Source organism: Nerophis ophidion, linkage group LG03 (genome assembly GCF_033978795.1).
Source record: "Nerophis ophidion isolate RoL-2023_Sa linkage group LG03, RoL_Noph_v1.0, whole genome shotgun sequence".
NCBI classification, from domain to species: Eukaryota; Metazoa; Chordata; class Actinopteri; order Syngnathiformes; family Syngnathidae; genus Nerophis; species Nerophis ophidion.
In genome coordinates this window covers 2219456-2234842 of record NC_084613.1, presented here as the reverse complement: position 1 = coordinate 2234842, position 15387 = coordinate 2219456, and the positions used below count along the sequence as shown (strand labels likewise).

General features: G+C 43.8%; 1 protein-coding gene across 1 annotated transcript in view; it reads right to left on the bottom strand.

The window, feature by feature from the left end:
• Positions 1-3669: 3669 nt before the first annotated feature.
• Positions 3670-15387, bottom strand: part of map3k9 (mitogen-activated protein kinase kinase kinase 9) — a 33878-nt gene continuing 22160 nt past the window's right edge. The window contains exons 5-11 of the mRNA XM_061893895.1: positions 14485-14660; positions 14152-14392; positions 11418-11540; positions 11197-11335; positions 11005-11117; positions 9144-9776; positions 3670-4324 (exon numbers count right to left, since the gene is read on the bottom strand). Of these exons, the coding sequence (XP_061749879.1) occupies positions 3813-4324; positions 9144-9776; positions 11005-11117; positions 11197-11335; positions 11418-11540; positions 14152-14392; positions 14485-14660 (1937 nt within the window). The 3' untranslated portion in view covers positions 3670-3812. The remainder of the gene's footprint in view (positions 4325-9143; positions 9777-11004; positions 11118-11196; positions 11336-11417; positions 11541-14151; positions 14393-14484; positions 14661-15387) is intronic.

The following is a 15387-nucleotide window of genomic DNA, read 5'->3' as shown; positions in this document are numbered from 1 at the left end:
CAAAGACATGCACCTGGGTATAGGCCCCTCCCACCTCCAAAGACATGCACCTGGGGATAGGCCCCTCCCACCTCCAAAGACATGCACCTGGGGATAGGCCCCTCCCACCTCCAAAGACATGCACCTGGGTATAGGCCCCTCCCACCTCCAAAGACATGCACCTGGGGATAGGCCCCTCCCACCTCCAAAGACATGCACCTGGGGATAGGCCCCTCCCACCTCCAAAGACATGCACCTGGGTATAGGCCCCTCCCACCTCCAAAGACATGCACCTGGGGATAGGCCCCTCCCACCTCCAAAGACATGCACCTGGGGATAGGCCCCTCCCACCTCCAAAGACATGCACCTGGGGATAGGCCCCTCCCACCTCCAAAGACATGCACCTGGGGATAGGCCCCTCCCACCTCCAAAGACATGCACCTGGGGATAGGCCCCTCCCACTTCCAAAGACATGCAGCTGGGGATAGGCCCCTCCCACTTCCAAAGACATGCACCTGGGGATAGGCCCCTCCCACCTCCAAAGACATGCACCTGGGGATAGGTTGATTGGCAACACTAAATGCTCCCTAGTGTGTGAATGTTGTCTGTCTATCTGTGTTGGCCCTGCGATGAGGTAGCGACTTGTCCAGGGTGTACCCTGCCTTCCGCCCGATTGTAGCTGAGATAGGCGCCAGCGCCCCCCGCGACCCCGAAAGGGAATAAGCGGTAGAAAATGGATGGATGGATGCAGAAAAATACACAATGCTAATATGCTAAGGAAGTTAGCATTTTAGCTAGGTTAAGTAGTTTAGGTGTGTAAGAAATGTACTCACCCGCCCGACATGAACAAAGCAGAGTATTTTACCTGTAAATGTGCATGAATAGGATCTTATCTCACCTGTTTTTTTATTTGCAGAGGAATGCAGAAAAATACACACTTAATGCTAATATGCTAAGGAAGTTAGCATATTAGCGAGGTTAAGTAGTTTAGGTGTGAAATTAATATACTCTATCGCCCGACATAAACAAAGCGGATGTATTTACCTGTAAATTTCCATGAATAGAGTCTTATCTCACCTATTTTTTTATTTGCAGAGGAATGCAGAAAAATACACACTTAATGCTAATATGCTAAGGAAGTTAGCATATTGGTTAGGATTAGTAGTTCAGGTGTGAAATTAATATACTCTCCCGCCCGACATAAACAAAGCGGACGTATTTACCTGTAAATTTCCATGAATTGGATCTTATCTCGAATGTTTTATTTGCCGAGGAAAGCAGAAAAACACACACGTCATGCTAATATGCTAAGGAAGTTAGCATATTAGCGAGGTTAAGTAGTTCAGGTCTGTAATAAATATACTCTCCCGCCCGACATAAACAAAGCGGACGTATTTACCTGTAAATGTGCATGAATAGAATCTTATCTCACCTGTTTTTTTATTTGCAGAGGAATGCAGAAAAATACACATAATGCTAATATGCTAAGGAAGTTAGCATATTAGCTAGGTTAAGTAGTTTAAGTGTGAAATTAATATACTCTCCTTCCCTTCATAAACAAAGCCGACGTATTTACCTGTAAATTTCCATGAATTGGAATAATGATGTGGGGTTGTTTTTCAGCAGTTGGGCTTGGCCCCTTAGTTCCAGTGAAAGTAACTTTGAATGCTCCAGGATACCAAAACATTTTGGACAATTCAATGCTCCCAACCTTGTGGGAACAGTTTGGAGCGGGCCCCTTCCTCTTCCAACATGACTGTGCACCAGTGCACCAAGCAAGGTCCATAAAGACATGGACGACAGAGTCTGGTGTGGATGAACTTGACTGGCCTGCACAGAGTCCTGACCTGAACCCCATAGAACACATTTGGGATGAATTAGAATGGAGACTGAGAGCCAGGCCTTTTCCACCAACATCAGACCAATTGCTTTTGGAAAAATTGGTGTAAATTTCCTTTAAGCAGACTCAGCAACCTTGTGGACAGCCTCCCCAGAAGAGTTGAAGCTGTAATAGCTGCAAAAGGTCATATTGAAGCCTATGGGTTAGGAATGGGATGGCACTTCAAGGTCATATGTGAGTCAAGGCAGGTGGACAAATACTTTTAGCAATATAGTGTATTTTCCTACTATAGCGATCAGTTATATTATTTTTTATTGTAAAGTTGTTTTATAGTGTTATAAATATTTGTTTTAGTTTTTCCTCTCTGCTCAATGTGGCCATTTGACAAAATTATGTTAAAATTGCACAGTGTATTATTCAACTAGTTTGGGGAAAAAAAGTAAAGGCATGTTTCACTTTCACAAGTGAGCCCCCAAATGTAGCAAAGTCATTCCCAACAAGCCTAAACTATTGAATTTGTCTTGTGAATCCAGTACAAATCTAACCTGGGGAAGAAACTATTGCTGGGAAAAAAAAAAAATTAAATAAACAATTACCGTATTTCCTTGAATTACTGCCGGGTCAAACTCGCTTCGCAAAATAATTAGCGCATGCTTAGTATTTCCACCGGGTCAAACTCGTCACGTCACGAGTGACACTTCACCTGTCATCATTTTCAAAATGGAGGAGGCTGATTTCAATCATTTGAAATCGCATAAAGGGAAGAAGATTAAGAGCTATTCAGTAGGATTTAAGGTCCAAGCTATTGAATATGCTAAAAAGAACAGTAAGCAGCTACGTTTTATTAATATACCTGTGGAGCCGACAGTCCGACAGATAGGCAGGGCACGCTGGAGCCCGGCCCAAGATGGCGGCGAGCGAGCGGAGAGGAGGAGCGGAAGAGTGACGTGGACTGAGGTTTTATTAAAAATAGATAAAGTCAAACTGCTCAAGCCATGTCCTTCCTTGGTGGTCCTGGGAACCCGCAAGACGACGGCTCGAGACCATCACAATACCGTAGCTGCGTGTGTCAAATATGAGTCATTAAATGACTCCCGCCTCCTGGTGGTAGAGGGCGCTAGTGATCCTTCTTGCGACTACTCGGCTGCAGAAGAAGTGACAACAAGTGACGTGATATGTGCTGGGAACAGATCTGACGGACCTTTTAGGATGTAACACCACTACTCCTATGCTGGCTATGTAAACAACCGGGCTGAAATAAAGCATGTTCCAGTCCTAAATACCCAGTGTATTATTTATACAATAACACTTCATGGTGGCAGCGGTGGGATAAAGAGATCACCCACGGAGCAGAATGGGAGGGGGAGTTGTCCGAGGATAATTCTGTGGTCGCCCGCACGTGAGGAGCCGAGCTAACTGATAGCAGTTTTCTAAACTGGACTTTCAATCGAAGCAGGAGGTAATAAAGGAAGATCTCCATGGAGACAGAGAGACTTTTAAAACTGAAGAAAGATAAGGAAGACTTCTATAAACAAGATAATACTTTTGATCAGAAGGAGCTGCGCATGGACTTTGTTTATAAGTAAAGGTAAGACCATAATAACGTTTTTTTTATTAAATGTGCTTTTCATGATGGTATCCTTACATCACACTCAAATTTTTACTGCATGCCTTTGGTAAGTGCCGGAGTGAGAAGAGGTTTTAAATTAATTAGTGCCCCGGCGGCAATTCAAGGAAATACGGTATTGGAAAAAAAAATAATGATGACAATTAGAAGACTGAAAAGACACATTTAAAGTGTCTTAGAGGTCAACAAAACAATTTCAAAAATCAATCCCTTAGACCCCAAATAAATGTGATTATTTGCCTTATTTTGGTTTATTTGGATGCAAACAAGCTGCTCTAAGTGGTCAAGTGTTCTTAATAAAAAGAGGCCTGCATCAAAGATGTCGTGTACATTCATCACGCTTCCTCAGCCTCTTGTGGGGGACACTCAGGACCGGAATCCCGCCTTGTAGCGGCACGCAGAGTCTTTGGGTCGGCACAGCGCCGTTGTCCCGTCCCGCCACTGGCCCTCGTCCTGCCCGTCCAGCAGGTTTTGCTTCCTGCGGGGCGAGTACGGCACAGGGGCCTCCATAGGGGTGCGCAGCCCCGCGGGGTCCGCGACAAATTCCACCGTCGGGGGGGTGTCCGTGCTGGAGGTGTGGGCGGGGGACTCGCCGTTGCCCCGGTTGTTGTGTTCGTTGCCCCGGTTGTTGTGTTCGTTGCCCCGGTTGTTGTGTTCGTTGCCCCGGTTGTTGTGTTCGTTGCCCCGGTTGTTGTGTTCGTTGCCCCGGTTGTTGTGTTCGTTGCCCCGGCCGCCAGGAGGCCGCACCGAGGGCCGGGGCCGCGACAGGAAGTCTAAGGTCTTGGGGCGCTCGGGGGTGCAGCGGCGACGGGGGGTTGGAGGGAAGACCAGGTTTGGATCAGGGAGGCGTGGAACTTCAGGGAAAGCACGGAAACTTCCTGTTGGGATTGAAAAACAAAAAATAGCTCGAGCTAAGGCAACTGAAAAGAAGACTTTAGCCTAAACATTTATTGCTTCTCACCTGAGACTTCAGTCCAACTAGACTAGACAATTGTCTTGCCAGATAAATCACTAAAGCCTCCCCATTATTCGTTTGTTGTTTACTTTTTATCAACTGCAGCAGAAAAAGAGAGACTGGAGACAATGGTGGACTTTGTCCACCTGAAAAGTCAATTTATCATAATAAAGAAAAAGTTCACGAGTGAGGGAAGAGTGGATGGTGAGATGGACAGGTGGATCAGTGCAGCGTCTTCAGTAATGTGGACGCTGTATCGATCTGTTGTGGTGAAGAAGGAGCTGAGCTGGAAGGCAAAACTCTCAATTTACCTGTCCCATCCTCACCTATGGTCATGAGCTTTGGGTCATGACCGAAAGGACAAGATCACGGGTACAAGCGGCCCAATGAGTTTCCTCCGCCGTGTGGTGGGGTGAGAAGCTCTGCCATCTGGGAGGAAGTCAAAGTAAAGCCGCTGCTCCTCCACATAGAGAGGAGCCAGATGAGGTGGTTCGGGCATCTGGTCGGGTGGCTGGACTGGACTCTCACACTATTATGTTGGATCCACTATGGACTGGACTCTCACACTATTATGTTAGATCCACTATGGACTGGACTCTCACTATTATGTTAGTTCCACTATGGACTGGACTCTCACTATTATGTTAGATCCACTATGGACTGGATTCTCACACTATTATGTTAGATCCACTATGGACTGGACTCTCACACTATTATGTTAGTTCCACTATGGACTGGACTCTCACACTATTATGTTAGGTCCACTATGGACTGGACTCTCACTATTATGTTAGATCCACTATGGACTGGACTCTCACTATTATGTTAGATCCACTATGGACTGGACTCTCACTATTATGTTAGATCCACTATGGACTGGACTCTCACTATTATGTTAGATCCACTATGGACTGGACTCTCACTATTATGTTAGATCCACTATGGACTGGACTCTCACTATTATGTTAGATACACTATGGACTGGACTCTCACTATTATGTTAGATCCACTATGGACTGGACTCTCACACTATTATGTTAGATCCACTATGGACTGGACTCTCACACTATTATGTTAGATCCACTATGGACTGGACTCTCACACTATTATGTTAGATCCACTATGGACTGGACTCTCGCACTATTATGTTAGATCCACTATGGACTGGACTCTCACTATTATGTTAGATCCACTATGGACTGGACTCTCACTATTATGTTAGATCCACTATGGACTGGACTCTCACTATTATGTTAGATCCACTATGGACTGGACTCCCACTATTATGTTAGATCCACTATGGACTGGACTCTCACTATTATGTTAGATCCACTATGGACTGGACTCTCACACTATTATGTTAGATCCACTATGGACTGGACTCTCACACTATTATGTTAGATCCACTATGGACTGGACTCTCGCACTATTATGTTAGATCCACTATGGACTGGACTCTCACTATTATGTTAGATCCACTATGGACTGGACTCTCACTATTATGTTAGATCCACTATGGACTGGACTCTCACTATTATGTTAGATCCACTATGGACTGGACTCTCACTATTATGTTAGATCCACTATGGACTGGACTCTCACTATTATGTTAGATCCACTATGGACTGGACTCTCCCTATTATGTTAGATCCACTATGGACTGGACTCTCCCTATTATGTTAGATCCACTATGGACTGGACTCTCACACTATTATGTTAGATCCACTATGGACTGGACTCTCGCACTATTATGTTAGATCCACTATGGACTGGACTCTCACTATTATGTTAGATCCACTATGGACTGGACTCTCACTATTATGTTAGATCCACTATGGACTGGACTCTCACTATTATGTTAGATCCACTATGGACTGGACTCTCACTATTATGTTAGATCCACTATGGACTGGACTCTCACTATTATGTTAGATCCACTATGGACTGGACTCTCCCTATTATGTTAGATCCACTATGGACTGGACTCTCACACTATTATGTTGGATCCACTATGGACTGGACTCTCACACTATTATGTTAGATCCACTATGGACTGGACTCTCACTATTATGTTAGTTCCACTATGGACTGGACTCTCACTATTATGTTAGATCCACTATGGACTGGATTCTCACACTATTATGTTAGATCCACTATGGACTGGACTCTCACACTATTATGTTAGTTCCACTATGGACTGGACTCTCACACTATTATGTTAGGTCCACTATGGACTGGACTCTCACTATTATGTTAGATCCACTATGGACTGGACTCTCACTATTATGTTAGATCCACTATGGACTGGACTCTCACTATTATGTTAGATCCACTATGGACTGGACTCTCACTATTATGTTAGATCCACTATGGACTGGACTCTCACTATTATGTTAGATCCACTATGGACTGGACTCTCACTATTATGTTAGATACACTATGGACTGGACTCTCACTATTATGTTAGATCCACTATGGACTGGACTCTCACACTATTATGTTAGATCCACTATGGACTGGACTCTCACACTATTATGTTAGATCCACTATGGACTGGACTCTCACACTATTATGTTAGATCCACTATGGACTGGACTCTCGCACTATTATGTTAGATCCACTATGGACTGGACTCTCACTATTATGTTAGATCCACTATGGACTGGACTCTCACTATTATGTTAGATCCACTATGGACTGGACTCTCACTATTATGTTAGATCCACTATGGACTGGACTCCCACTATTATGTTAGATCCACTATGGACTGGACTCTCACTATTATGTTAGATCCACTATGGACTGGACTCTCACACTATTATGTTAGATCCACTATGGACTGGACTCTCACACTATTATGTTAGATCCACTATGGACTGGACTCTCGCACTATTATGTTAGATCCACTATGGACTGGACTCTCACTATTATGTTAGATCCACTATGGACTGGACTCTCACTATTATGTTAGATCCACTATGGACTGGACTCTCACTATTATGTTAGATCCACTATGGACTGGACTCTCACTATTATGTTAGATCCACTATGGACTGGACTCTCACTATTATGTTAGATCCACTATGGACTGGACTCTCCCTATTATGTTAGATCCACTATGGACTGGACTCTCCCTATTATGTTAGATCCACTATGGACTGGACTCTCACTATTATGTTAGATCCACTATGGACTGGACTCTCACTATTATGTTAGATCCACTATGGACTGGACTCTCACTATTATGTTAGATCCACTATGGACTGGACTCTCACTATTATGTTAGATCCACTATGGACTGGACTCTCACTATTATGTTAGATACACTATGGACTGGACTCTCACTATTATGTTAGATCCACTATGGACTGGACTCTCACACTATTATGTTAGATCCACTATGGACTGGACTCTCACACTATTATGTTAGATCCACTATGGACTGGACTCTCGCACTATTATGTTAGATCCACTATGGACTGGACTCTCACTATTATGTTAGATCCACTATGGACTGGACTCTCACTATTATGTTAGATCCACTATGGACTGGACTCTCACTATTATGTTAGATCCACTATGGACTGGACTCCCACTATTATGTTAGATCCACTATGGACTGGACTCTCACTATTATGTTAGATCCACTATGGACTGGACTCTCACACTATTATGTTAGATCCACTATGGACTGGACTCTCACACTATTATGTTAGATCCACTATGGACTGGACTCTCACACTATTATGTTAGATCCACTATGGACTGGACTCTCGCACTATTATGTTAGATCCACCATGGACTGGACTCTCACTATTATGTTGGATCCACTATGGACTGGACTCTCACTATTATGTTAGATCCACTATGGACTGGACTCTCACTATTATGTTAGATCCACTATGGACTGGACTCTCACTATTATGTTAGATCCACTATGGACTGGACTCTCACTATTATGTTAGATCCACTATGGACTGGACTCTCACTATTATGTTAGATCCACTATGGACTGGACTCTCACTATTATGTTAGATCCACTATGGACTGGACTCTCCCTATTATGTTAGATCCACTATGGACTGGACTCTCACTATTATGTTAGATCCACTATGGACTGGACTCTCACTATTATGTTAGATCCACTATGGACTGGACTCTCACTATTATGTTAGATCCACTATGGACTGGACTCTCACTATTATGTTAGATCCACTCGACGTCCATTGCACCGGTCGCCCTAGGGGGGGTCCTCACATCTGTGGTCCTCTCCAAGGTTTCTCATTGTGTCCCATTGGGTTGAGTTTTTCCTTGCCCTGATGTGAGATCTGACCTGAAGATGTTGTTGTAACTTGTGCAGCCCTTTGAGACACCCGTGAGTTAGAGCTATATAAACAAACATTGATTGATTTTCTCAAAATCGGACAATGTGTCTTATAAAGCGGTGTGCTTAAAGTATGGAATAATTCTGGTTGTGCTTGCTGACCTTGAAGCAATTTTAAATAAGTGTGACCAGTAGATGGCAGTCACACATAAGAGATATGTGTAGACTGCAATATGACGCCAGTAAACACTAAAGGAAACACCTGAAAAGGGACAAGCGGTAGGAAATGGATGGATGATTACAAATACAATTGTGTTGTGTTCAATATGTTTACGTCTCACTGAAAAAGACAATGCTAACATGCTAACAGAGTTAGCGTAGAGCGTAAGGCTCGCGCACAAACAAGTGTTGACCTTACCTGGGTTCTGTAAAATACTTCTTTCCGGCAAAGGTTCTAGATTGTTCTGAGGGCAGCTCTTCTTGATGGCGCCGTCCGAAGGCGTGCGGCGTAAGCTCGGCATGTAGCTGGGAGCGCAGGGCACGTGCGTGGGCGTGAGGGACTGCCGGGGGTTGCGCTTGAAGCTCTCCAGGCGGGTGTTGACCAGCGGGTTGTCGTGGTAACGTGGGGGCCGCGCCGCCAGGAGCTCCTCGCTGTCGGAGCGCAGCAGAGAGCGCGTGGAGTTGCAGTCGGACGAGGACAGCGGCGAGGAGGACGACGGAAGGCCTCGCTCGGGGGGGATTTTCAGCGGGCTTTCCCGCCGGAAGAGTCTGTGAGTTTGGAAGAAGGCGTCCCACCTGGATTTGACGCCCTCCTCCGGCTGAGCCCAGGTCAGCACGTTGCAGCCCAGGCCCACCGCCGCCAGCAGGGCGCCGCAGCCCAGCAGCAGCAGCTCAGAGCGCCGCGCCCCGCCTGGACTCTTCCGCCCGGCTCCGGGAGGCGGACCTCCTGGGCTGCGCTCGTCTCCGTCGCCGTCTTCTTGGATGGGGAGGCAGAGGTAGGACTGAACCGGTCCTGTCCCTGACCCACTGATGAAGCAACAGTCTTCATTTTCTACGACAACAGATTGTTTCAGTGTTTAGCATCGCAGAGCAGACCGTAGCATAACATAAGATAGCCTAGCATAGCACAGCCTATGGACACACACCCGTTGTTGTTGACTTTGGACTTATCGGCTGCACGACATCAAGGCCGAGGAACCGAGACACACTGCAGGCTTACACACACACACACACATGCATCCCCCCCCAAAAAATATACGCCACACACACATACCCCACCCCCAATCCAACGCCCTCGACGCAAATCCCATAGGGGTGATGGAAGGATGGGCAGCGCCTGAGAGCTGCGGCCTGCCACCATGGCCCCCCACTCCCTCCCCTCTGTTGCTGGATATTTGAGATGTACGATGTTAAATGTATTCTAATTTCCTTGAATATACAGTATAGTATGCGCCTGCCTAGAATTACTTCCGGGTCAAACTCGTTTCGCAAAATAATTAGCATATGCCTAGAATTTCCTCCGGGTCAAACTCGTCACGTCACGAGTGACACTTCACCTGTCATCATTTTCAAAATGGAGGAGGCTGATTTCAATCATTTGAAATCGCATAAAGGGAAGAAGATTAAGAGCTATTCAGTAGGATTTAAGGTCCGAGCTATTGAATATGCTAAAAAGAACAGTAAGCAGCTATGTTTTATTAATATACCGTAGCTGCGTGTGTCAAATATGAGCCATTAAATGACTCCCGCCTCCTGGTGGTAGAGGGCGCTAGTGATCCTTCTTGCGACTACTCGGCTGCAGAAGAAGTGACAACAAGCAGCAAGAGTGAGCAGCGATCCTTTAGTTTTTCCTCTCGCTTGCACTTTTAACATGGAGGATTACATATCTAAAATAAAACAGTTTTCTAAACTGGACTTTCAGTCGAAGCAGGGGGTAATAAAAGAAGATCTCCATCGAGACAGAGATTTTTAAAACTGAAGAAAGATAAGGAAGACTTCTATAAACAAGTTATCGATGCTTTTGATCAGAAGGAGCTGCACATGGACTTCATTTATAAGTAAAGGTAAGACCATGATAACATTTTTTTTTTTATTAAATGTGCTTTTCATGATGGTATCCTTACATCACACTCAAATGTATAAGCGCAGGCCTAAATTTACCACATGCCTGTGGTAAGTGCCGGAGTGAGAAGAGGTTTTAAATTAATTAGTGCCCCGGCGGCAATTCAAAGAAATACGGTATTCCTTCTTTTTTTAGAGAATGAGCACAAACTTATTACCCATCTCCAGCAGGCTGGGCACACCGGGCACCGCTGGACTGTGTCTTGGCGAGCGGCGCAGGTTGGGGGCGCTGCAGGAGCGTTGTCGACTCCCCTCGGGGGCGGGCCTTACGCTACAAACAGTCACTTTAGCATCAATCGGGAGAAAAGATAACATTTTGATATCAATATAGAGCCGCCTTTTTTATTTACCTGGCGTCAGCGCTGTGCTCCCGTGGCGGTCCACACCCTCGGGATCGTCCCTTCTTCCTGGAACCCTTCCTGTCCCCCTCCTCCTCGTCTCGCAGGAAGACGTCCTGGCCCCACCCACCACCGCCCACTCTCGGCATGACTGGGAAAAAACCCCAACAACATGATTTTAGACAAATGATTGACAGGTGCATTCTGCGTCATAGAGGCGGGGCTAAGCGTACGCTGAATGGCCCTGAGGCGAGGGAGCAGCGGTGGGCTGGTGGGGGGGCTGGAACCGCTGCTGAGCAAACTCCTGCGACGGTCATGTGATGGCGACGCCTGCACGGTTATTTTGTGCTGGAAATCTACAAAGATACCAATGAAACATGTTAGCATGATGGAGTTTGTAGGCGGGGCTAATGAAACATGTTATCTACAGCAGTTTATGTTAAACTTACTACTGTTATTTTGTACTAATAAACAGGTAGTTGTGGTATTTGTAAATTGATTATAGCACTTTTCTACATTCACACACTGATGGAGGGAGCTGCCATGCAAGGTGCTAACCACCAGCCATCAGGAGCAAGGGTGAAGTGTCTTGCTCAAGGACAGAACTGATGTGGCTGCGATGCCACAAGCTGGGGATCAAACCAGGAACCCTCAGGTTTTTGGCACTGCCAACCTTCCAACCAGGCCGTCCCATTGGTGTATAATAAACATGGAGTTGTTATTCTTGCAAGACTGGACATCAACTTTTTGAACTGATGCCCTCAGGCAGGAGATCCAGGACAATAAAATGCCGTACAAACCGTTTTAAAAACACTTTTTACCCGAGAGCAATAGTGTCGCTGAACACAAGATGACAATAATGACTGTGCATGTGAGCTGTGTGCTTGGTATTTTTATGTATTTTTATCCATTTATCTATATTATTATGTTTTTATGTAGGATTTTGCACTAAATTAGTTTGCATACAATTTCGTTGTACAATGACAATAAAGATATATTCTATTCTAAACATCCAGTTGTTATTTTGTATAAATAAACATGCACTTGTGTCATTTCAATAATAACAAACATTATTTTTGTATTAGTGAACATGCAGTTTTGTTACTTTCAACATTGATAAACATGCAGTTGTTTTATTTTTGTAGAAATAAATGCATGGTTAGGTTTCCCCCGCATGGAACTCATTGTGGCACAGTCACGATAAGATTAACTCTGCCACACCTTCAAAATATTATACAGTAATATATACATATATATATATATACATATATATATATATATATATATATATATATATATATATATAATAAGAACAAACCTTTAGTGTTATTTTTTTTACAGTACTAATAAAAGGCAGTTGTGTTATTATGGTGGTAAAAAACATGGAGTTGTGTTATTTTTGTACAAACATGGAGTTGTGCTATTTGTCTACCAATAAACAAGCAATTGTGTTACGGCCGTGCTAAAAAAACATTAAATTGAGTTATTTTTGTAAGAATAAACATGTACTAGTGTTATTGTCATGCTAAAAATCAAGTAGTTGTGTTATTTTAGTACCAAATAAACAGGAAGTTGTATTATTTTTGTACAAATAAACCTTTAGTGTTATTTTTATAGTACTATTAAACATGCTGTTGTGTTATTATAGTGCTAAAAAACATGCAGTTGTGTTATTTAAGTGCAAACATGGAGTTGTGCTATTTTTCTACCAATAAACAAGCAATTGTGTTACGGCCGTGCTAAAAAAACATTAAATTGTGTTATTTTTAGAAGAATAAACATGTACTTGTGTTATTGTCGTGCTAAAAATCAAGTAATTGTGTTATTTTAGTACCAATAAACATGAAGTTGTATTATTTTTGTACGAATAAACCTTTAGTGTTATTTTTATAATACTGTTAAACATGCTGTTGTGTTATTTTAGTGCTAAAAAACATGCAGTTGTGTTATTTAAGTGCAAACATGGAGTTGTGCTCTTTTTCTACCAATAAACAAGCAATTTTGTTACGGCCGTGCTAAAAACACATTAAATTGTGTTATTTTTTTAAGAATAAACATGTACTTGTGTTATTGTCGTGCTTGGATTTAAGGTCCAAGCTATTGAATATGCTAAAAAGAACAGTAAGCAGCTATGTTTTATTAATATACCGTAGCTGCGAGTGTCAAACATGAGTCATTAAATGACTCCCGCCTCCTGGTGGTAGAGGGCGCTAGTGATCCTTCTTGCGACTACTCGGCTGCAGAAGAAGTGACAACAAGCAGCAATCCTTTATTTTTTCCTCTCGCTTGCACTTTTAACATGGAGGATTACATATCTAAAATAAAACTGTTTTCTAAACTGGACTTTCAATGGAAGCAGGAGGTAATAAAGGAAGATCTCCATCGAGACAGAGAGACTTTTAAAACTGAAGAAAGATAAGGAAGACTTCTATAAACAAGTTATCGATGCTTTTGATCAGAAGGAGCTGCGCATGGACTTCATTTATAAGTAAAGGTAAGACCATAATAAAGTTTTTTTTATTAAATGTGCTTTCATGATGGTATCCTTACATCACACTCAGATTTATAAGCACAGGCCTAAATTTACCGCATGCCTTTGGTAAGTGCCGGAGTGAGAAGAGGTTTTAAAATAATTCCAGCAAATACAGTAGTTGTGTTGTTTTAGTACAAATAAACGTGAAGTTGTATTATTTTGGTACGAATAAACCTTTGGTGTTATTTTTTTACAGTACTAAAAAGCAAGCCGTTGTGTTACTTTAGTGCTAAAAAACATGAGCGTTGTGTTATATTTGTACAAACATGTAGTTGTGCTGTTTTTCTGCCTATAAACAAGCAATTGTGTTACTGTCGTGCTAAAATAAACATGCAATTGAGTTATTTTTGTGAGAATAAACATGCAGTTGTGTTATTGTGTTGCTAAAAACCAAGTAGTTGTGTTATGGTAGTAGCAAGAAACAGGGTGAGCACCTAGCGGCAGACTGATCCTGTTGCCATCCTTGCGTTTGAGGCGGTTGCGTCGGAACTTCCCGTGCCGTCGCTCCACGTGAGGTTTGTCTCGGTACAGCTGATGGATGATGATGTTCAGCTCGCGCTCCAGGATGTGGATCTCCCGCTCGGCCAGCTCCTGCTCACGCTGCCGCAGCGCCTCCTCCTGGCACTTTTGCTGCAGCGCCGCCCGGCTAAGCTCCTCCTCCCAGGAACGCAGCTCCTGCAGGAAACAAACAGAATGGGAGCGCTAAGCAACATTATATTCTTGGAGGCAGGCCTGTACCTAATGGAGTGGCCGCTGAGACCTCCTACCTTCTCCTTGGTCCTCAGCTGGTCAAACATGTCTTGGATCTCCAGCTTCCAGTCGTCCTGCAGAGAGCAGAAGGACTCGGCCGGCATCTCGAAGAATCCAGACTCCTCGATTGCCGTGAGATGGTCCAGAATGGTTGTGAAATGCGGCCGTGAGTGAGGGTCTGAGCTCCAGCAGCCTGCAGATGTTTGAAAATATCTGGCTGAAGGTCTCCTTGTCTCCTGAAGGGACTTTTTAATCATGTTGGAGGAGTAATAGTTGTCCAAAGTCAGGACCAGGGTGGACCACTCACCTGTGCATCGGTTGGGGAAGTGTCTGTGCTGCTGACCCCACTATGGACTGGAGTCTCACTATTATGTTAGATCCACTATGGACTGGACTCTCACTATTATGTTAGATCCACTATGGACTGGACTCTCACACTATTATGTTAGATCCACTATGGACTGGACTCTCACTATTATGTTAGATCCACTATGGACTGGACTCTCACTATTATGTTAGATCCACTATGGACTGGACTCTCACTATTATGTTAGATCCACTATGGACTGGACTATCACACTATTATGTTAGATCCACTATGGACTGGACTCTCACACTATTATGTTAGATCCACTATGGACTGGACTCTCACAATTATGTTAGATCCACTATGGACTGGACTCTCACACTATTATGTTAGATCCACTATGGACTGGACTCTCACACTATTATGTTAGATCCACTATGGACTGGACTCTCACACTATTATGTTAGATCCACTATGGACTGGACTCTCACACTATTATGTTAGATCCACTATGGACTGGAGTCTCACACTATTATGTTAGATCCACTATGGACTGGACTCTCACACTATTATGTTAGATCCACTATGGACTGGACTCTCACACTATTATGTT